Consider the following 22,865-nt stretch of genomic DNA (forward strand, 5'->3'; position numbering starts at 1 on the left):
GAAGTGATTTGCAGGTAAGGTGACAATAAGGCAAGCCCGGGGAGCCTGTGCGAACCTCAGCCGGAGCCGGCAGCTCTCCACGCGGTCCCAGCACGCTCTGGGACACGACAGCCGCGATCCTGCCGGAAAGTCGGACACAAGTCAGGGCTGGAAACGCTTGGCTGGGGCCCTCCCTCCCTTCCCTGAGACGGCTGCAGGCGACAATGCCGCTGCGTGTCACTTTCCCTCGCGCTAACCCAGGGTGCCCAAGGGCCTGTGCCCAGGACAGGGCGCACGCGGGGAGCCGGCCCTGCCCCACTGTCCGCGAAAACCAGAGGCGTGCCGACGCTGCCTACCGCGGAGAACGGTAGGCACCGGCTTAAAGACACCGGAGAGACCCCTTACGGTGCTCCGGCGGCGGCGGAAGCCGGCAGGGGCACCGGGACCCGCGGGCACCGGAGCCACCTTCCTCCGCGTCCGCCCGCCATCCGCAGCGCGCCTGCGGCCCGGCCCTCCCCACCTCCTGCCCGGCGGGGCCTACCCGGGCCGCCCCCACCCTTTCGGCCAGAGGGGATTCCGGCCAAGGGGGCCGCCCCGGCCTCGGCCCTCCCCCGCGCGCCGCAGACCATAAAGCGCCGGGCGCCGCGGCCCGGCCCAGCCGCCAGCGCTCCGCTCTGCGCACCGCCGGACTCCCCGACGGCAGCGCCGCCAGCTGCGCCCCGGCCCCGCGCGCGCCCCGCCGCCCACAGCGTCCGCACCGCCCGGAGGGGTCCCAGCGCGCCGGCGCCCAGAGCCGACATGCGCGCCCCGCGCGGAGCCGCCCTGCTGCCGCTACACCTGGCCCTGCTGCACCTGGCCCTGCAGCCTTGGCCGGGGGCCGGCGCCCAGGCCACCCCGCAGGGTAAGTCCCACGAGAGCGGGGGCGGCGCGCCGCGACCTCGCCCAGCCCCTGCGGGCACTCGCGAGCGCTGAAATCCGAAGGTCCGGTGATGAGACCCGTTCCCTTGCTGGTGCTAACCGTATTCGGAGCCCACGCAAAGTTGCGGGGTTCACGTCCCAGCCCTTGAGCTTGTGGCCGGCGTGGAGTGACGTCCGAGGTCTATGTGGGGCGCGTCCCCTGTCCCCTCCGTCCTGCCCCGGGGCGGAGCGGTGCTGTCGGACATTCTGGCTGCTCCTGAGAAAAATAGGACAGAGATGGGCCTTTTTCTATGAAAAGGTAGAAATTCGATAAATAGTTTGGAAAGATCACCTGGATAAGCCTAGACAGAAACAGCTGAAAATAATCAGAAGGCACTCGGGGGAGGTAGCATTTTCTGTGACGACCAAAAGGAGGGAAGAAGGGATTTAACAAGGAAGGGATCGCCGGGCGGGCCCTGGCAGTGCAGGGGTGGCCTGGGGGATTTATTACCGGCTGGGGGAAGCAGACCTCCGGTAAGAGGGGAGGGGAGTCCTTCGGCCCCGCGCACAGAATGCAGGGCTCCCGGGGCAGCAGGCCCCACTGCACTGGGCGTTTTACCAAATAACTCGCTTGGATTCCAACCTAGGCAATGTAGTGGTCTCTGAGGATCCTGTCCTGCTAGCTCCCAGCCTGGGTAGAACTGTTGGAGGTGCCCGAGTGTGTGGGATGCCCCGAGCCGGGTTCTTCCGGGAAGGTGGGAGAGAACCCGTGTTGTCACGGTGGGCTGTCTGCCTGGGGCAGAGGTCACTGGGCGGGCATAGCAGCTGGAGTTGGAGAATGTCTCCAGCTCTGGACACACACCTTCATGGCTTGCGTCTCTCCTTGCGTAGATCGGGGTGTTTTATGGGGACCGGAACCCAGGCAGGACACCTGAATGACCTGGCTGACGTGCGTGGTCTGAAATCCGGTTCTGATGGATTCTTTCACTGTCTTACGGAGCCAGCAGTCTTGGCTCACCGGCATCACTGGCTGCTTGCCCTTCGCTCTGCCTGTGCTGCTGGTCTTGAATTCCTCTGTGGCTGATTCACACGCCCCCTCGCCCGTGACAGCATTTCTCCTCCAGCACGGAGGGTCGGGCTCAGACCCTGGCGCTTCCACTACAATGTAATAACCTTAACAGAAAAAATGCTAGCGTCTCATTTCCTTTTCATAATTCTCCCTGCGCTCACTGCTAACTATCGCCAGCTTGCCTGCTGAGGGAGAGGCGGATAGAGCCGACGAACCACACAGCCATGTCGCCTGAGGTCACTGGTGGGCTTTCACAGTCCACGCAAGCAGCAGGTGCACACATACACACACACACACACAAAGCCTGCAGTTCTCCAATGCAGAGACTGCCTCCATTACTGTTCACATGTTGTGTCTTTCAAGTCTTGCTCTTTGCAAACATGTAGTTCAAACGGGATTGTGTCATATGTGTAGTGTGACCATCCTTTTAAATGCAATACGGCGTGAACACCTTGCCTTACCTGTAAGTGGGAGAAGTAACATCTAGCTCATTGTCAGGGTAGGCTCTGTGTACCTGAAGAGGAGGTTGGTGGCCAGCACAGCTGAAGCGGATGCCAGGAACATTGCAGCCCGCTAGCCCGCTAGCTACTCAGCCAGTGAGGACCGGGGGAGGGACCTGCGTGCTAGGGGATAAACCATGCGGGCCGTGCTGGCCCACCCGCACCCTGGCCTTCTCTGCCCTCCCTCAGTCTGAGTCCATCCTTGGAGTGGGCGGGAGGCGCAGCTTCTCACAGCAAGTACTCAGCTGCGTTTCAGACAGTGTCCCCCTTCAGGGAGGGATGAGGTGTAACGGGGGGCCTTGAAGTTGTTGGCAGGGTTTGGATGTGGTGAGGTTAGCACTGAGCGTGCAGGGCCGTGGTGTGGCTGGCTCGGCGCTACGCAGCCTTCACGCTCGCGTTACCCCCTTCCTTTCTGAGGTCTGTTTTCCTAGTCCAATGTTAGGGCAAAAGAGTGCCGTGTTTCCCACCTCCTCAAAACAATCAGCTCTCCACCTGGTTCCTTCTAAAACAGTAATTCTACAATGACCACTGGTGGCAGATAAAGCCTGGCCCTGAGTCGCTGACCGTGTTGGTCGTTATTTTCTGAGGGTAAATCCCCCTAAGTGGAATTTTTGGATGGAAAGGCAGGTGTGTTTTGGGGCCTCTGGTACTGCTGTTGAAACTGCCTTCAGAATGTTTATCCCAGTTGAAGTCGTGCCGAGCAGCGTGTAAGATGGCCTGAGTCCTGGACCCTCAGCAACACGGGGTGCTCTCTGTTTGCCCAATTTGACAGCAAAGATGTTACTTTATTTATTTATTTATTTTTGACAGGCAGAGTGGACAGTGAGAGAGAGACAGAGAGAAAGGTCTTCCTTTTGCCGTTGGTTCACCCTCCAATGGCCGCCGCGCTGCAGCCGGCGCACCGCGCTGATCCGATGGCAGGAGCCAGGTGCTTCTCCTGGTCTCCCATGGGGTGCAGGGCCCAAGCACTTGGGCCATCCTCCACTGCACTCCCGGGCCACAGCAGAGAGCTGGCCTGGAAGAGGGGCAACCGGGACAGAATCCGGCGCCCCGACCGGGACTAGAACCTTGTGTGCCAGCGCCGCAAGGCAGAGGATTAGCCTATTGAGCCACGGCGCCGGCCAGATGTTACTTTATTTTTAAAATTGATTTATTTGTAAGGCAGAGTGAGACAGAGAGAGAGAGAGAGAGAGAGAGCGAGGGAGTGTGAGAGCGCAGTCTTCCATCCACTGTGCCAGCGAGAGCCGGGACCTGGCCAGGCCGGAGCCAGGAGCTCCGTCCTCATCTCCCACATGAGTGTCAGGAACCCAAGCACTTGGTCGTCTTCCACTGCCTTCCCAGGCACACTGGCAGGTAGCAGGACAGGAAGTGGAGCAGCTGGACGTGAACTGGCACGCACCTGTCCCCCGTTTCTTAGCTGAGACTTGAACCAGCCCCCACCTGTCCCCCGTTTCTTTAAGCCGCTCCTACTTCGCCTGGCGGGCTTCTTCAGAGCCGTTCTTTGAGCCCAGTCCCATTTTCTTTGCCAGTGTCGTCTTTTCCTAAGGGCTGTCCCCAGCACCCAAGTCCAGCCGTCTGGGGACCTGGCAGTGTGGAAAAACGATGGCAGGCTTAGCTCCCACGACTTTGTAGACTTTGTCAAGAAAAGAGCGAGTGTGTCTTCCCAAAAGCTAAGTCTTGGCGCTGACCACCCCTCCTGTTCTCTGCAGTCTTTGACCTCCTGCCGCCCTCGGGCGAGAGGCTGAGCCCCGGGGTCCTGCAGCCGCTGCTGGCCGACCCTGCCCTGCACGACCTCTACGTCCTGTCCACCTTCAAGCTGCAGACCAAGAGCTCCGCCCCCATCTTCGGCCTCTACTCCACAGCCGACAACAGCAGGTACTTTGAGTTCACCGTGATGGGACGCTTAAACAAAGGTAAGCGAGTGTGCAGAGGGCGTCTTTGCCCAAATCCTCCTTTCCTGTTGCAGGGTTCAGGGGTGCTTTTCCGTAAGGCGGTCTCCTGGTACAGTCTTATTCTCAGCCCCTGCCGGCTGCAGGTTGCAATACCAAATTGTTCCTGGTGTGCGTTTGCCTGTAGAGCCGCGCTCCTGGCCCAGATGCCTCTCTGATCGTCCTACGCGGCCGTTGCCTTGGTGAGCTCGGGCTGCTCTGACCAGCACGGCAGATGGGCAGTTTTGCTAACAGACAGTGGTCTCTCACGGCTCTGCAGGCCATGTCCACAGTGAGGGCCCGCCTGCTGCCTTTGCCTTGCGTGCGTGCATGGCGGAGAGAGCAAGCTGTCTCCTGTCCTTCTGGTTTGATGGACAGAATGTGCCTCCCCCAGGAGAGCAGAAAGAACAGGTCTCTGGGCACCGACTTGTGCCAGCTCACACACGTCACCTGGCTGAGCCCCGTGCTAGCGGCCGTTTGTGTCACAATGAGTTACAGTCAGCACTGAGAAATGACCTGGAGACAAAAGGTCACCCCTTTTTCATTGCGTCCCCCGGTGCCCCAGGTACACACCTGTCGCTGTTTGTCAGGAAATGTGACAGCCGTGGGTCTGCTCGCGCAGTGAGTGGAACTGTAGGGCCAGTCCTCCCGGCGGGGTCGCCTGCTCATCCGGGTTTGCTCTACAGAGTCGACCACCGTCTGCAGCGCCTCAGGCTCCGCGAATCGAGCGCTGGCTGCAGGCGTTCGGAGCTGAGAGGCGAGCCGCACCCTTCAAAGGGCCACAGGGCTCAAAGCAAGAGAAGTGGGGCTCTGGCCATTGCGTAGGTCAGCCTCAAACATCCTCCCTCCTTCCTCCTACCTTGCCCCCTGGGCTGCACAATCGGGGGAGCTGGGTACTTGGTCGGCAGGTGCCTCGGCACCTCCCAGCAGCCCAGCCATTCGCGTGCGCTCTCCTTAGCCTTCCTCCGCAGCCCGGCAGGCCTCGCTGAACTCTGCTCCCTGCGTGGGAGGTGCTGGTCTCTGCGCGGCCACTGCTTGGGGGGAGGTCCACTCCTAGTGTTGCGCCCTTGCTGCACCTCGCCCTGCGTCTCTAACCTGGCCAGGGTGGAAGCCCCTGCCCGGAAATGGAGGAAGAGGCTGCCGTCGCCGCCACGCGCTCAGCTTACTCTCCAGGGGCGAGAGAGACACGAGAGGAGTGGCAGGTGGCTGGGCGCGGGGTGGCGTGGGCACATTGCCTCTGCGGTCTCGCCAGGAACCCGGGTCAGCTGTGAATGCAGCTGCTGGGGGGCTCTGGAGAAGAGGGTGAACCCCACCCCACCCCCACCCGTATGAGAAGGCGAGGGCTGTCAGTGTGGGGAAGAAGGGACCTGGACCAACCCAGCCACAGGGAGTCTCAGAAAACAGTATAGGAAAGGGGGAGTCTGACAAACATGGCGTGGAGGTTGCTTTCCTGGAGCCACGGGAAGAGCACAAGGATTTGCTGTCCCTGGGGGCAGCAGCCCAGTCTGACAGAACAGCTGAGAAAGTCGCTGGGTCTGTGGGATCCAAGATGGCTGTGCCTCTCCGAGGTGTACACTGGTGGCCACCCTAGCCAGACCATACATGGACAACACATTCCAGAATTACCTTCTTGGGCAGCCAGCTCCAGATGTCCATCAACTGGCCAAGGCTCAGCCCATGGCTGCCTCTGTTGATCTTCATGGAAAACTAACAGAAACCCAGGTGATCCAGCTGTGTCTCTGCTGACTGACAACACCCGAAATAGAACACTTCCTTCGGGTTGTGACGGTCCATGGGGGGTGAGGGGCGGAGCAGAGAGGACCTGGTCACCCGGGCCCCACCCAAGCTCCTCAGACTCAACGGTAGCTACCAACAATGGCACAGAGCGAGGTTTCCACTGAGCTCTCTGCCTCCTCTGTCATCCTCTCTCGCTATGCTACCCACGGGCATGAAGCATGATGTTCATTGCTGCCCACGTTTGGGCAGAGTTAAGCCCACCTGGTGTGCAGGTGCCCCAGCCCGGCCTTCAGGGCTTCCCCTGCATGATCCCCACCCAGCTTTTCCCGTGGTTTCCTCGTTCTGAGCCGCTGGGTGGCCCGGGCCTCCGCTGGGTGGACTCACTGATGCTGACCATCCTGTCACCTGCGGCTCCCGCCCTCTGCTCCCTCCCTGCGTGTCCTGTGCTGTCTTCTGATACCAGAATCCTACACATCCGAGACCCATCTCCAAATCCCAGCGATGTTTTCTTGGTCTGTCTCTGTGCTTCCTGGGGGAAGTACTAATCTCGGTTTCCTTGTCCTTGTTGACTGCTGGGTCATCTCTCCTGTCGACTGTGAGCTCCCAGGGCAGGGGCTGTGTCCCCTGACTTAGGAAGTGCCTGCCACAGCATCTGATGGGTTGTCTGGTACACGGACATGGTCCATGAGCACATAGAACGGGGTAGATGGAGGCTGGGACAGGAGACGGGTTTGCTAACGAGGAGAGAAACAGTGGTAGGAGCCCTGGGATTACACAGAACCTGGCACACGCTAGGTGCTCAATGTTAATGAACGTTGACAAACCTTTGGACGAGGATACAGGAGAATACAGGTGACAGGTTTGGTAGGAACGATCTGCCAGATTGTGAACGCAATTGGCATTGCCTTGATGGACACGTGGCAGAGAGAGCAGCCGAACGGATGGATTTACAGCTGATGCTCTCCAGTGCCTGGTATAGATCAAGCTTTCCAGGTCGTGTCCCGAGTTCAAGCCACAGCTAAGAATCTCACCAGTTGTGTCCCCAGGAATCCATCTCTGAAGCTGTGCTAGCCCAAGCTGACCACGTCTGAAACGGACAGTAGCTCCCTCACAGGTCCATCTGAAGAGCTGAGTTAGGTCGGGCACAGTAACTTCTGGGGAGCGTGGCGTTCAAAACTGAGAGGTTCTTAGGTCGTCTGAGACTGATAGATGATGTGCTGGTGGGGAGGCGTTGGACTGACAGGTGACGGACTGCGAGATGACAGACGGACAACTGCTGGAGCTCGTCTTGCCTCCTGGACAGCTGCACCCTCAGAAAAGACGGCTGGAACTGCCTCTCTGGTCTGCTTTTGGTGTCACAACAGCAATGCTTGGCACTGTGGGAATAAGGAAACCCCAAGACTTTTCTGGAATGGCAGTAGAGTTCAGCTCCTTAGCCTGAGGCCAGGAGATGTCAGAGCGATCACGGTAGTGATGCTGAGACCTACAGACTAACAAGAAAGGTGACTTAAGAGCGATGAGAGAGTTTAAAAATTAAAAATACGGGGGCCAGTGCTTGGCATAGCAGATGAGGCCACTGCCGGAGTCTCTGGCATCGCATACATGTGCTGGTTCGCGTCCTGGCTGCTCCCCTTCCTGCTGTGGCCTGGGAGAGCAGCAGAAGGTGGCCCAAGTGCTTGGGCCCCTGCTACCCACATGGGAGACCTGGAAGAAGCTGCTGGCTTCAGCCTGGCGCAGCTCTGGCTGTTGCAGCCATCTGGAGAGTGAACCAGCAGATGGAAGACCTCTCTCTCTGTCTCTACCTCTCTCTGTAACTCTGTCTTTCAAATAAATAAAATCTTTAAAAAAAAAAAGAATGCACCAGGACTGTGTGCCTGGTTTGGCCTCCGTTGCCCTATGGCAATGGTGGAGATGCCCTGGAGTGGACTCGGTTTCAAAGTGGTCACATGCAGAGGATGGAAAGAATCTGCGAAGTGGACACAAAACTGACGATGAGGACAGAAAACCGTAAACCCGATTGAGTCAGAGTGAGTGCGTCACGCGTAAGATAACACAAGGGATGCTTTCTGCCCATGTTGAACGAGGGAGGAGAGGCCCTGCCTGGGGCGGGGGACACAGGGCTCCCAGCCGAGGGAGCAGCCGGCTCTCTGGTTTCTGTCTCGCCGAGGGCAGTGTTCTTCCCAGCACCAAGAAAACCAGAACCCGAGCCCGACGAGGCGACGGCAGAGAAGCCGCTGAGCTCCCTGGAGGGGTTGGTGGCCCAGGCCTAGTGCCTCCGACTGAGAAGTTCGCAGCAGAGAGAGTGCCAGCGGGTTTAGAAATCGGGGAAAACGCGGAGGTCTCGCGGACGCACAGTGTTTCCATTCTTACAAAGAAGGAGACGGTGGATTCTAAAAACCTCAGGCTAGTAACCTTCTGCAGAGTTGTGTGGTTATTTCTGTGTTTGAGGCTTGCCTGGAAAAGAAATCAGGGACTTTTTGAATGGGTTCATTAAGAATAAATCCCACCAGGCTTCTCTTTCCCAGTCAGGTTTCTAAGCTGATAGATCAAAAAAATGCCGTGCTCATAATGTATGTCGCTGCAGAGAAGAACTTAAGAGTCACTCGTGACCTTTCTGAACACGTGGGGAGCCAGCAGGCTCTCGGGAGGCTCCGGGGTGGGCCTGGCGCCGGTCGCCGTGTCGGTGACAGAGTGAGGGCCGGATTTCACAGTGTCTGAGGCTGACACGGAGCCGAGAGAGCTGGACGTTTGGTCGTCCTCGCTCATACGTAGGGGGCCCTGCCATTGGCCCAAGAGGCTGCAGTCAGCCACACGAGATGGGATGAAAATGAACGTTAATTCAGGATCGAGGCGTACAAAGGGCACGGCACATGCACAGAGCTTGGGAGGTGTGAGATTCCCTGTGTGTCATGGATGCCCTCGGCCGCGGGCTGAGCGCGAGGGAGCGAACAGACCCTGTGAAGTGGCCGCTGCACACGGGCTCCCCAGTCTGCATTTCGTCCCCAGGCTCGCGGCCAGCTGAAGGGAGCCGATTGTCCTGCTGTGTCCTGGCTGTCCCGCTGTGGCCGGTCCTGGACACGTTTCACAGGGCACAGTCAAGGCAGAGTCTACCTTCGGGAGAGTCACCGCGGTAGCACCCATTGGGACCCAGTTTTTATCACCTCCAGCTCAGGAAGTAGAAGGGGCCCGTGTTGTGAAACAGCAGGTTAAGCCGCCAGCTGTGACGCTGGCATCCCATATGGGTACCGGTTCAAGTCCTGGCTGCTCCACTTCCAATCCAGCTTCCTGATCATGTGCGTGAGAAGGAAGTGGAACATGGCCCAAGTGCTGGGGCCCCTGCCCCCACGTGGGAGACCTGGGTAGAGTTCCAAGCTCCTGGCTTCAGCCTGGCCCAGCCCCAGCTGTTGTAGCCATTTGGGGAATGAGCGAGCAGATGGAAGATTCTTTCTCTCTCTCTCTCTCAAATAGATAAATAAATCTTAAAAAGGTAAAAATAAATAAAACGACCTGAAGAAATACAGAGCCAGACATGAGATGGGAGACTCCCTCTGCCCGTAGCTGCGAGGAGCAGGAGAGGCCCCGCTGCTGGAAACGGCGGAAGCCGGTGTTGGCCCCGCGTTAGGAAAACCTCGCGGGGCCGTCCAAGCTGCACTGGGTTTCTCTGCAGAGTGACGAGGCCCCGCTTACTGGAAATGTGCTCGGAGGGGCCGTGCTGCTACCGGAGGGGGGTGTGAAGTGACGTACGTACCGGGTGACTTATGGTGCTCACGTCCCGGGATTCTGGTGAGGCCAGAACAGCTCGGGGGCACGTAAGAAATTGCTTTGCCCTGCTGTCCTGGACGCGACCTGGGGCCCTGCACACACGCTCGGCTTTGTCGCCCACCACGCACTTGTGTGCTAGGAGAAGTCTCATTTCTCAAAACATAAAGGGCTCTGCAGATGTGTGATGCAGATGCCGTGTTTCCTTCCACTGGCTGGCTTCTGTGTGTGTGTGTGTGTGTGTATGCATGTGTATCCTGTAAACCTCATATTTGTTCACGCCACCATAACGCAATTTTGTGACAGATTGCATTTATCCCAGAGAGGCGCCTCCCAGAGTCTGTGTGAGCGAAGCTGTTGGATGATTGACTTTTCACATGTCTCTCCAAAGCACTGGGCTTCCCAGGCCCTGGGCACAGGGTGTGACGATAACTCAGCAAAAGCAGACAGGAAGATCCATCACTGAAGACGTTAATGGCGAGGCGGCGGTTTTTCAAGTGTGCAATTACGTGCAGAGCGGAGGGAAGGTTGACAGGGATGCCTTTCAGCCTGTGTTGAAAAGCACCAAAGAGCAAAGCCGTTTGCCAAGCAAAGTAGAGAATTGCAGGCCTCACTGCTCCCCGTGCCTTCGCCCCAGCGGGCACGAGAACACCCCTCCCCGTGCCTTCGCCCCAGCGGGCACGAGAACACCCTTGCAACGTGGACAGCTGGTGCAAGGCTTCACGACTGTGACGTGCCTGTCGCGTCCAGTTCCTGATGCCCCACATCCGCTTTTCAGAACGCGCCCTTGGAGAAGCTCTGCAAGGAGTGAGGGGGCAATTGTGCACCCTGCCTCTGCCGGGCTCGCCGGTTCTTCCCCTGCCCGGCATCACCGAGACGGAACCGGATCCGCCCCGGCCCGCGTGCTTGCAGTGTCAGCCAGGCACTGCGGGTGCGGACGGAACTTGTGGATGGTGCCGAAACTCAGGCTGCAGATTGTCAAGTCCACCAAGGCTCGTAGTTTAGAGAAGGATTTATACGAATGAGCCAGGACGGAGTGTCCCCAGGCCTTACAAGATGATGTAATTGTGAGTGGCAAAAATCAGAGTGGAAACAGCAATGCTGTATTTTGCGGACACTTTTTTTTAATTCCACAAGTAGTTGTAGTGCTACACTTGGGCGTGATGGTGTACAGGAAAACTGGAGTTGGCAGCCTAGCGGGGAGTGAGGGTGGCAGCAAGGTTGGGGCCAGTCCTGGACCAGGGAGGTAGGATGTGCTGTAGGAGGCCCACTTTCCATCTGCCATGGTCCGCCCTCTGCACCAGCCCTGTCGGAAACCAGGCCGTGTGCGTGCGTGCGTGCGTGTTGGGGGAGGGGGGAGAGGTGAGCCTAGGAAAGGGAGGGAACCAGGTCTGTTGTCTGCCCCTCTCCCTGGTGCTGCCCCCTGGAGGCGGTCAGGGGAACTTGCAGGGAACCGAGGACCCTGGGGTCACAGTGGGCAGCTGCTTGCGGCGGGTCTGACCGTGGGGACGTAGCCCGTGTCCTGAGCCCCCTCCTGTGTGGCTGCCGGGCTCGTCTGGGCGCTGTGAGAGAAACCAAGGATGAGGCGCGGGCATCGGGAGTCGGCACTAGAAAGGAGAAGAGAAAGCGTGGCACGCGCTGGCACGTGGACTTCCCGGGTCAGAGCGAAGGGTGGCCGGTGTCGAGCACTGGGGACTGACTGCCAGCGGGCCCCGTGGGCATGGCCGTCCCTTGACGCTGCCTTTAATTCCCTCTGGCTACCGTCACAGGATCCAGCAGCATGCAGGTCTTGGGTGTTGCCTTGCACCAAGAAGCAAGGCAGAAGCGCAGGGTCCCCTTAAATGCGAGCGTGAACGCGACACCGGGCTTTGCTCCCTGGACTAAGACGCTGAGCACTGCGCTGTGAATTTTATTTTCTAAAGGCAAAGCTTCACACGCGTCATTTAAGTGTGTGTTGGACGTTTGTGCTCACGGCATTTGACGTGCGTCTGTTCTAGGGGGTGTTCTCCGGTTCATGAGCTGACACTCGGCTCTGCAGTTGTGAAAACAAAGCCTGGCCACGTGCCCTGCCAAGGCCTAGCTGAAAGCAGGCCTGGTGCCCGGGAAAATAGGTTTCCCTTGAGTTTTACAGAACCTTCGTTTTTGGAGCAGAGTCGAGAGTACGTGGTTCAAGCCGCTGTGTGTGTCTTCGTAAGGTCCCGATGCAGGGAGCAGAGGCAGCGGCTGTGACAGGAGCGAGGAGGCACTGGGACCCCTGCGTGGCCGGGTTCCAGCTGGGGGGCCACGTGGTGTCTTTGTTGGCCTGTCACAGCCCCTGGCAGTTGCACAGCTGTGCTAAGTGTGCAAGTAGCGTGAGTTCTTAAAGCGGGCTCAGTTTCTCCGTGGTTACTAGAGATGCCTGCGGCCACACGGCTGCGGTGGTAAATTCTGGACAGTTAGAACAGGATGGAAGGGTAAGGAGGCTGCCATAGCGGGCTCAGACGTGAAGGAGCTTCTCCTTGGAGGCACTTTGCCTTCGCCAGCTACTTTCTTCCTCTGTGTGCTGTGTGGATGTCGGTCCTGCCTGAGCTGTATTCCAGGAAACTCGGTACCACGCTGCGGTCCCGGAAAGTCTGTCTAGCCGTCGGTCTGCCTTGCCAGGCCTTTCCAGTGCCCTTCTCTAGTGCAACGTGGTAGCGGCCACATAGCCAGAGGTCTCCTGTCTGGCTCCTCCCAGCATCCGTCTACCCCACAGCGCCTGCGGCCAACTGGCTCGTTCCGCACCATGGTTAAAGGGAAAGAACCTAGAGAGTGGAGAAAACCTTGAAATCTGTCCTGAAGGGTTCCGAGCAGTGGCTGCTGCCTTTGGCAGGACCACAACGTAAACAGGTATTCGTGGTCAGCAGGTCAGCATTCACACTCCGCGGAAGAGTGAAGCAGCGAGGTCTCAGTCCCTTGCCACAGATGACACAGAGCGACAGAAGACGGCGCATGTGTGATGCGTTTCCTGTCCTCCTTTTGTATATGAGATGAGATTCTTTTTTATTATTAGAAAAGTTAGACGATAAAGCTGCACAGAAGAAAACAACACACATCATGCAAGCGCTCAGAAAATGACTGTGAATGCTGACACATTTTTTCTTTTTTCTTTCTTTCTTTCTTTTTTTTTTTTTTTTTTTTTTGACAGGCAGAGTGGACAGTGAGAGAGAGAAAGGTCTGCCTTTTCCGTTGGTTCACCCCGCAATGGCTGCTACGGCCGGCACACCGCGCTGATCTGAAGCCCGGAGCCAGGTGCTTCTCCTGGTCTCCCACGGGGTGCAGGGCCCAAGCACTTGGGCCATCCTCCACTGCACTCCCTGGCCACAGCAGAGAGCTGGCCTGGAAGAGGGGCAACCCCGACCGGGACTAGAACCTGGTGTGCCGGTGCCGCAGGCGGAGGATTAGCCTATTGAGCTGCGGTGCCGGCCCTGACACATTTTCTTGACACTTGGGTTTCTGAGTTGTAACCTTTTTTCCCCTCTTAAAATACCACAACTATCTTTCTGTGCTTTTAATATGCAACTATTCCATAGAATTCCATTTTATCATTATACTCTAATTGAAACAGCCAGCCCTGCCCTTGTAGACGTACATGTGATGCCAACTGTGTATTATAATATTTCTGAAATTTTGACTACCCATATATCTTGGAGCGTTCCCTTTTTCAAAATTCCGTTAATTTCAGGTCCTGGGAGTGGCCTTTCTGGGCCAGGGGCTCACTGTGTGTCTAAGGCTCTGAGCCACGTCACTGTGGCCCCGTGTTCACCCCTCAGTCATCCAGAACCACCTGCCACCCTCTCCAGCCTTGCTCCCATTCTGTTCTCAGAGCCGAGCTGGGTGCAGGAGCTGTGCCTGTACTTAGACCTGGGCGTGCTGTTGGAAGCCTTGCTAAGACCTTGGAAACAAAGTACTCTGGTCTTTGTAGCAAACCTCAGCTGCTAAGCTCCGCTCACAGAGGGTCAGCCTCTGTGACCAGCTGTCTGTCCGCTTAGGGCCTGATATATCTAGGACAGTAATGGAGCAAAAAGCAAGTGCTAAAAACTTGAATGTTTAAATTGTCTAAGTTTTTATTATTTGAGCTTAGAAAGATGTGTGAGCTGATGACCTGCAAAGAACAGCACTGGGCAGCCAGGCAGGGCGCTCCCTCCGGATCCTTCTGTGGACAGCCGCACGTGTGTTTTTATTTACTTATTTATGTTTTAAGGGATACAAATTTCATAAGTCCAACTTCAGGAATATTGTTATTCTTCCCACCATACCAGCCCTCGCACCCACACTCTGACCCCTCCTCCTCCTCCCTCTCGCCTTACGAGTCCCATTCTCCATTAAGATTCATTTTCAATTAATCTTGTACACAGAAGACAACTCTATATTAAGTAAAGATTTCAACAGTTTACACACACACACATATATACACACACAAAAAAAACTGAGAACTGGTTTTACAGCTAAGTCTCAATACAACTCATTGAAGACAGAGGTCCTGCATGGGGAGTTAGTACACCGTGACTCCTGTTGTTAATTTAACAATTGACACTCTTATGTATGACGTCAGTGATCACCTGAGGCTCGTGACATGCGCTGCCAAGGCTATGGGAGTCTTTTGAGTACACAAACTCTGTACTTTGGTTTTGTATTTGAACAAGGCCATAAGCAAAGTGGAAGTTCTCTCCTCCCTTCAGAGAAAAGTACATTTTTTTGACAGGCAGAGTTAGACAGTGAGAGAGAGAGACAGACAGAAAGGTCTTCCTTCCATTGGTTCACCCCCGACGGCGCGCTGCACCAATCCGAAGTCAGGAGCCAGGTGCCCCCTCCTGGTCTCCCATACAGGTGCAGGGGCCCAAGCACTTGGGCCATCCTCCACTGCCTTCCTAGGCCACAGCAGAGAGCTGGACGGGAAGAGGAGCAACCGGGACAGAACCGGTGCCCCCACCAGGACTAGAACCCCGTGTGCCAGTGCCACAGGCGGAGGATTAGCCTAGTGAGCCGCGGTGCCGGCCAAGTACCTTCTTTTTTGATAGCCCCTCCTTTCCACCAGGGTCTTACTCACAGAGATCCTTCATGTAGAATAATGTTTTCCACAGTGTCTTGGCTTTCCATGCCTGGAATGCTTTCATGGGCTTTTCAGCCAGACCAGGAAGACTTAAGGGCTGCTTCTGAGGTCAGAGTGTTACTTAAAGTGAATGGCATTCTGTAAGTCTGCTGTGCGGACTGCTTCCCATGTTGAAACATTGTCTCCTTTTTAATTCTAAGTATTATTATGAGGCACTTGATCCTATTTATATGATCTTGTTAACACTTAATCCTATCTATATGTTCACTTTAACACCTAATATGATCATTTTAACAATTAAGATGGCATTTTTACCACCAAGTTTAATGGGATTTGGAGTCCCATGACAAGTTTTTAAACTGTACCCTTAGAAGTAGCTCTGAAGGAATGTATGCAGGACTGTATAGCTGTACAGTTACAAACTTGCTCCTCTCTCTCTTATTCCCCCTCTGATTTTTTACTGAGATCTATTTTCTATTGAGTTTATACTGATTAACTCTGTGAAGAGTTCAACAAAGAGTATGAAGGAAAAAAAAAAAGGAAGAAGAAATAAATAAAACAAAACTGTTCCTTGACATTCAAGACAAGGGCAGCTTAAGTCATCCCTTCTCAAAGTGTCGTTTCACTTCTACGGACTTCATTTTAGGTGCCCTATTAGTTATCATAGATCAGGGAGAATATAGGATATTTGTCCATTTTCACTAAGTATGATGTTTTCCAGATTCATCCATTTAGTTGCAAATGACCGGATTTCATTTTTTTTTTTTTTTACCGCTGTGCGGTACTCTATGGTGTACATATTCCACAATTTATTTATGTAGTATTCGGTTGATGGGCATTTAAGTTGATTCCATGTCTTAGCTATTGTGATTTGAGCTGCAATAAACATGGAGGTTCAGATAGCTGTTTTGTTTACTGATTTCATTTCTCTTAGGTAAACTCCCAGGAGTGGGATGGCTGGGTCATATGGTAGGTCTATATTCAGATTTCTGATGTATCTCCATACTGTCTTCCATAGTGGCTTTACCAGTTTGCGTTTCACCAGCAGCGGATTAGGCTAACCTTTCCCCCATATCTTCACCAGCATTTGTTTTTTGTTGATTTCTGTATGAAAACCATTCTAACTGGGGTAGGCGAAACCTCATTGTGGTTTTGATTTACATTTCCCTGATGGCTAATGATCCTAAACATTTTTTCATGTGTCTGTTGGCCATTTGGATTTCCTCTTTTGAAAAGTGTTTAAGTCCTTGGCCCATTTCTTAACTGGGTGGGTTGTTCTGTTGTTGTGGCATTTCTTGATCTCTTTGTAGATTCTGGCTATTAATCCTTTATCATTGCATAGTTTGCAAATAATTTCTCCCATTCTGTTGGTTGCCTCCTCACTTTCCTGAATATTTCTTTGGCTGTACAGAAACTTCTCAATTTGAAGTAATCCCATTTGTTAATTTTGGCTTTGACTGCCTGTGGCTCTGGGGTCTTTTCCAAGAACTCTTTGCCTGTGCCAATGTCTTGCAGGGTTTCCCCAATGTTCTCTAATAATTTTAAGCTGTCAAGTCATAGATTTAGATCTTTAATCTGTGTTGAGTGGATTTTTGTGTAAGGTGGGGGTCTTGCTTCATACTTCTGCCTGTGAAAATCCAGTTTTCCCAGCACCATTTGTTGAATAGACTGTCCTTGATCCAGGAATTGGTTTTAGCTCCTTGATCATATATATAAGTTGGTTGTAGATGTTTGGATCGATTTCTGGTGTTTATATTCTGTTCCATTGGTCAGTCCATTTATTTTTGTACCAATACCAGGCTGTTTTGATTGTAATTGCCTTGTAGTATGTCTGGTATTTTTTTTTTTTTGGCAGGCAGTTAGAGAGACAGAGAGAAAGGTCTTCCTTCCGTTGGTTCACCCGCCAAACGGCCGCCATGGCTGGCACACTGCGCCGATCCGAAGCCAGGAGCTTTCTCCTAGTGTCCCACACAGGTGCTGGGCCCAAGGACTTGGGCCATCCTCCACTGCCTTCCCAGGCCACAGCAGAGAGCTGGACTGGAAGAGGAGCAACCGGGACAGAACCTGGCACCCCAACCGGGACTAGAACCTGGGGTACCAGCGCTGTAGGCAGAGGATTAGCCTAGTGAGCCACAGCGCTGGCCTGTATTATGTCTTGAAATCTGGTATTGTGATGCCTCTGGTTGTGTTATTGTTGTATAAGATTCCTTTAGCTATTCAAGGTTTCTTGTGCCTCCATATGGCATCATTTTTTCTAGATCTGAGAAGAATGTCTTTGGTATTTTGATTGGTATTGCATTGAATCTGTAAATTGCTTTTAAAGAATGGACATTTTGATGATATTCTTTAACATGGAAAACTTTTTCTTTTTTTTTTTTTTGTATCTTCTATTTCTTACTTGAATGTTTTGTAATTCTCATCATAGAGATCTTTGACACCCTTGGTTAAATTTATTCCAAGGTATTTGATTTTTTTGTAGCTATTTTGAATGGAATTGATTTTAGAAGTTCTTTCTCAGCCGTGACATTGTCTGTGTATACAAGGGCTGTTGATTTTTGTGTATTGATTTTATATCCTGGGACTTTACCAAACTCTTCTATGAGCTCCAGTAGTCTCTCTCTCTCTCTTTTTTTTTTTTTTTTTTTTTTTTTTTTTTTTTTTTGGACAGGCAGAGTGGACAGTGAGAGAGAGAGACAGAGAGAAAGGTCTTCCTTTTGCTGTTCGTTCACCCTCCAATGGCCGCCGCGGACGGCATGCTGCGGCCGGCGCATCGCACTGATCCGAAACCAGGAGCCAGGTGCTTCTCCTGGTCTCCCATGTGGGTGCAGGGCCTAAGGACTTGGGTCATCCTCCACTGCACTCCTGGGCCACAGCAGAGAGCTGGCCTGGAAGAGGGGCAACCCGGACAGAATCTGGCGCCCCAACTGGGACTAGAACCCAGTGTGCCAGCGCCACAAGGCGGAGGATTAGCCTATTGAGCTACGGCGCTGGCCTCCAATAGTCTCTTAATGGAGTCTTTTGGATCCCCTATATATAGAACCATGTCATCTGCAAGTAGGGATAGTTTGACTTCTTCCTTCCCAATTTGTATTCCTTTGATTTCTTTTTCTTTCCTATTGCCTCTAGCTAAAACTTCCAGGACTGTATTGAATAGATATGGTGAGAGTAGGCATCCCTGTCAGGTACCGGATCTCAGTGGGAATGCTTCCAACTTTTCCCCATTCAATAGGATGCTGGCTGTGGGTTTGTCATAAATTGCCTTGATTGTGTAAGGGATGTTCTTTATATACCCAATTTGCTTAGAGTTTTCATCATGAAATTGTGTTGTATTTTATCACATGCTTTCTCTGCATCTGTTTTTATAATCATATGGTTTTTGTTCAGCAGTCTGTTAATGTGGTGTATCACATTGATTGATTTGCAATTATTGAACCACCCCTGCATACCAGGGATAAATCCCACTTGGTCCGGGTGGATGGTCTTTCTGATTTGTTGTTGGATTCGGTTGGCTAGAATTTTGTTGAGGATTTTGGCGACTACGTTCATCAAGATATTTGGTCTGTAATTCTCTTCACTGCATCTTTTTAGGTTTAGGAATTAAGGTGATGCTGGCTTCAAAGAAATAATTTGGGAGGATTCCCTCTCTTTCAATTGTTTTGAAAACTTGAGAAGAACTGGAGTTAGTTCTTCTGTAAATGTGTGGTACAATTCAGCAGTGAAGCCATCCAGTCCTGGGCTTGTCTTTGTTGGGAGGTTCTTTATTCCTGATTCAATCTCTGTCTTGGTTGTGGGTTTATTTAGGTTTTCTGTGTCTTCATGGCTCAATTTAGGAAGGATGTATGTGTCCAGGAATCTTTCCTTTTCTCCTTGTTTTCCTGATTTGTTGGCATGTAGCTCTTTGTAGTAATTTTTGATGATTGTTTTTATTTCTGTGGTGTCATTACATTTCTTTTTTCATCTCTAATTTTATTGGTTTGGGTCTTCTCTCTCCTTTTTTGGTTAGTTGGCCAATGGTGTGTCAATTTTTTCAAGAAACAGCTCTTCGTTTTCCCGATCTTTCGTATTTTTTGAGTCAATTTTTTATTCTCTAATTTTGATTATTTCTTTTCTCCTACTAGTCTTAGGTTTGGTTTGCTGTTGTTTTTCTAGATCCTTGAGATGCATTTGATAGCTCATTTATTTGGTGCCTTTCCAATTTATTGATGTAGGCAGCAATTGCTATAAACTTTCCTCTTTAACACTGCTTTTGCTGTATCCCGTAAGTTTTGATATGCTGTCATCTTCATTTGTTTCCAGAAAGTTTTTGATTTCTCTTGATTTCTTCTGTGACCCCCAGTTCATTCAGGAGCATGTTGTTCAGACTCCTGTATTTGCATATGCTCTAGAGATTCCTGAGTTGCAGACTTCCAGCTTCATTCCATTGTGGTACGAGAAGATGCATGTAGGATCTTGATCTTTTTTTGATTTGCTGAGACTTGCTTTATGGCCTAGTATGTGGTCAGTCCTAGAGAAAGTGCCATGCACTCCTGAGAAGAATGTGTATTCTTCAAGTGTAGGATATCTGTTAGGTCCATTTGGTCTATAATGTCGATTAACTCTGCTGTTTGCTTGCTGATTTTCTGTCTGGTTGATCTGTCTGTTGCTGAAAGTGGAGTATTGACGTCCCTAATACTATTGTATCGGAGTCTAAGCCTCCATTTAAATCCCTTAACATTTCTTTTAAATAGCCAGGTGCCCTGTAATTAGATACATATACATTTATAATAGATCTTCTTGTTGAATTGATCCTTAATCATTACATAGTGCCCTTCTTTGTCTCTTAACAGTTTTTGTGTTAAAGTCTTTTGTCTGTTATTAGAATGGCTACACCAGCTGTCTTTTGGGTTCTGTTGGCATGGAATAACTTTTTCCACCCTTTCACTTTCAGTCTGTGTGCATCTTTGTTGGTGAGATGTGTTTCTTGTAGGCAGAAAATAGATTTTGTTTTTTAATCTGTTCAGCCAGTCTGTGTCTTTTTTTTTTTTTTTTTTGACAGGCAGAATTACAGACAGTGAGAGAGAGAGAGAAAGGACTTCCTTCCATTGGTTCACTCCCCAAATGGCTGCCATGGCCGGCGCTGTGCCAATCCAAAGCCAGGAGCCAGGCAGCTCTTCCTGGTCTCCCATGGGGTGCAGGGCCCAAGAACATGAGCCATCCTCCACTGCCCTCCCAGGCCACAGCAGAGAGCTGGACTAGAAGAGGGGTATCCAGGACTAGAACCAGCGCCCATATGGGATGCTGGCACTGCAGACCAAGTGATTAGCCAAGTGAGCCATGGCACCAGCCCCCAGTCCGTGTCTTTTAACTGGGGAGCTGAGGCCATTTACATTCAAGGTGACTATTGATAAGTAATGACTTTGCCCTGCCATTTTTCCAAAAATGTTACTGGTTTTTTACTTTGAATTTCCTTTGAACTTTTATGGAGGTTTTCTTCCTTTACCTTTATTCATAGAGATGACCATGTTTCTGTGTTTCTGTGTGCAACACATCCTTAAGCATCTTTTGTAGGGCTGGATGGGTGACATTCTTTGAATTTCTCTTTGTTATGAAAGGTCTTTATTTCACCTTTATTCATAAATGAAAGCTCTGCAGGGTATAATATTCTAGGTTGAAATTTTTTACCTGTTAAGACTTGGACTACATCTCACCGTTCTCTTCTAGGCTGTAGGGTTTCAGACAAGACTTCCACTGTGAGTTTGAAAGTAATCTGGCATTTCCCCCATGCACATTTTAGAATCTTCCCCTTATGTTATACTGTGGAGTTTGATTTCAGTGTGTTGTGGTGAAGATCTTTTCTGGTCATGTCTATTAGGAATTATGTGTGGTTCCTGTACTTGGATGACCCTTTCTTTGTCCAAATTAGGGAAGTTTTCTGTTATTATTTAACTAAAAAGGCCTTCTCATCCTTTCTTTCTACGCCTTCAGAAACTCCTAGAACCCGTATATTGGGCCATTTTATAGTATCCTTTAGATTCCCAACAGTGTTTTTTAGTTTTCTAATCTCCTCTTCTTGTCTTTGGTTTGACTGCATGCTTTCCTGTGCTTTGTCTTCTAAGTCTGATATTCTTTGTTCTGCTTCACCAGTTCTGTCGTTAAAGCTCTCAACTGCATTTTTACTTGTTCTATTGAATTCTTCGCTTCATTTTCATTTACCTTTAAGATCACCTAGTGGGAGAAATTTTCTTTCATGCCTTGTATGGATTTCAGTAGTTCATGCATTTGCTTCTGATTACTTCTATGTAATCTTGTGATCAATTTTTTGAATTCCATCTCATCATCCTCACAATCTAGTATTGAAGTGCTGTGTTCCTTTGAGGGCATCATGTTGTCTTCCTTGTTCTTGTTTCTTGAATTGGTGTGTGTGTTGTTCAGCATCTGTGGAGATATGCATTAGTTTTTTGTTTTTTTTTTTGTTTTTTTGTTTTTGTTTTTTTTGTTTTTTTTTTTTTTTTTTGTTTGTTTTTTTTTTTTTTGCTGTGGCAGCTTATATCATTGTACTATGACTCTGCAGATAAGTGGAATGTCTGCTTTCAATGAATCTCTTGAGGCTTGTGGTGGGTGTGGCCAGGGAGTTCTTATCAGTTCTTCAGGGTTAAGGGCTTGCCTAAGATGGCACCCAGGTTTGGCATGGTAAATCTCTCTCTCTTTTTCAATCAGAAGGGAAATTTATTCTGCTCAGCTGAGCTCCTCTCCTCCCTGGAGACCAGAGCCTGAGCGCTAGCCCCAGTGGGTAGAATATTCGTGCGCTCTGTCCCAAGGTCCACACAAAGGATCTGTGCAGTCCTCTGTGTAAGTTCAGATTCCCCAGCAGTGTCTCTCACCGGGGAACCAGGAACCCCCGAGCTTGTGGGGTCTCCCACCAAGACTGCTCCCAGTCCCGGCCGCACCGTGAGTCCTCCCACACACGCTCAGTGTTTTCCACAGTCGGGTACAGAAGCCTCTCACAGTCACAGGCTCACAGCCCCCTGTGAGTTCTCCCCACCAGAGTCAGGAGTCTCCACTCAGCTGGTTGCTGGGCACTAGCTGACACAGATGTTATGTATGTCCAAAGTGGCACCCGCTCTATCGGCTTGTTACAGGATGCCACTGTAAAGTGATGGGGGAGAGAGAAACGTGTGCGTCCTTTTTTTTCCCTCTTCTAGTTTGGCAGGTACACTGTCCCTCAGGGTGCTCCAGGCTGGGTTCCCTCTAAGCTCTTCCTGCAGCTCTGTCACCAGGGGCTTGGCTGCTGTGGTCTGGTCTCACCTCCGTTTCCAACACTGGCGTGTAGGCTCTTGGCTGCTGGAGTTCCAAGTTGTGGGTGTCCACGCCCTCCATACAGGTCCACAGTGTCCCTCTAATTTCGATAGACTTTCCTCTGCCATTTTCTCCCTGACTCTTCCCTGAGACCACACGCTCCACTTTTTGAAAAACTCTCTTCTCCTGGAATAGTGTGTGTGGTTCGTCTTGGGAGCACTGAACCCCGACGTGACGTATGCTTGCCCAGGCCTGTGCTTGCATCCCATCGGCCACTCTTGGGCTCAGGGTCAGGTCCTGCCACTCACGAGGACCTTGGCAGGCTCCTCCCTTCCTGCGTGTCACTTTCCTCCTCTGCACTGACTCCCGTCTCCTAGGACTGCGGTGAGGGGACACTGAGCGTTGAAGGAGCTGCCATCCCCATAGCACGTGTTTGGTGAAGTCAGCAATTCATGTTCCTGGGAGCTTACTTTTTAGCTTGCCCTTAAAAAATGATAGATTTGAAAGGTGGAGTGACAGAGAGAAGAGAGAGAGAGAGAGAGAAAGAAATCTTCTATCCCCCAGTTTGCTCTCCAAATTCCTATAACAGCCAGGGCTGGGCCAGGCCAAAGCCAGGAGTGTCTTCGGGGTCTCCTACGTGGGTCTTCCTC

At 52.0% G+C, this 22,865-nt stretch overlaps 1 protein-coding gene across 1 annotated transcript in view; it reads left to right on the forward strand.

The window, feature by feature from the left end:
* The first annotated feature begins 633 nt into the window (after positions 1–633).
* The window catches only part of THBS4 (thrombospondin 4), a 52,087-nt gene continuing 29,855 nt past the window's right edge, over positions 634–22,865 (forward strand). The window contains exons 1-2 of the mRNA XM_051854066.2: positions 634–880; positions 4,155–4,358. Coding sequence (XP_051710026.2) covers positions 778–880; positions 4,155–4,358 — 307 coding nt within the window. The 5' untranslated portion in view covers positions 634–777. The remainder of the gene's footprint in view (positions 881–4,154; positions 4,359–22,865) is intronic.

The sequence above is a fragment of the Oryctolagus cuniculus genome, chromosome 14 (assembly GCF_964237555.1).
Source record: "Oryctolagus cuniculus chromosome 14, mOryCun1.1, whole genome shotgun sequence".
Classification (NCBI taxonomy): domain Eukaryota; kingdom Metazoa; phylum Chordata; class Mammalia; order Lagomorpha; family Leporidae; genus Oryctolagus; species Oryctolagus cuniculus.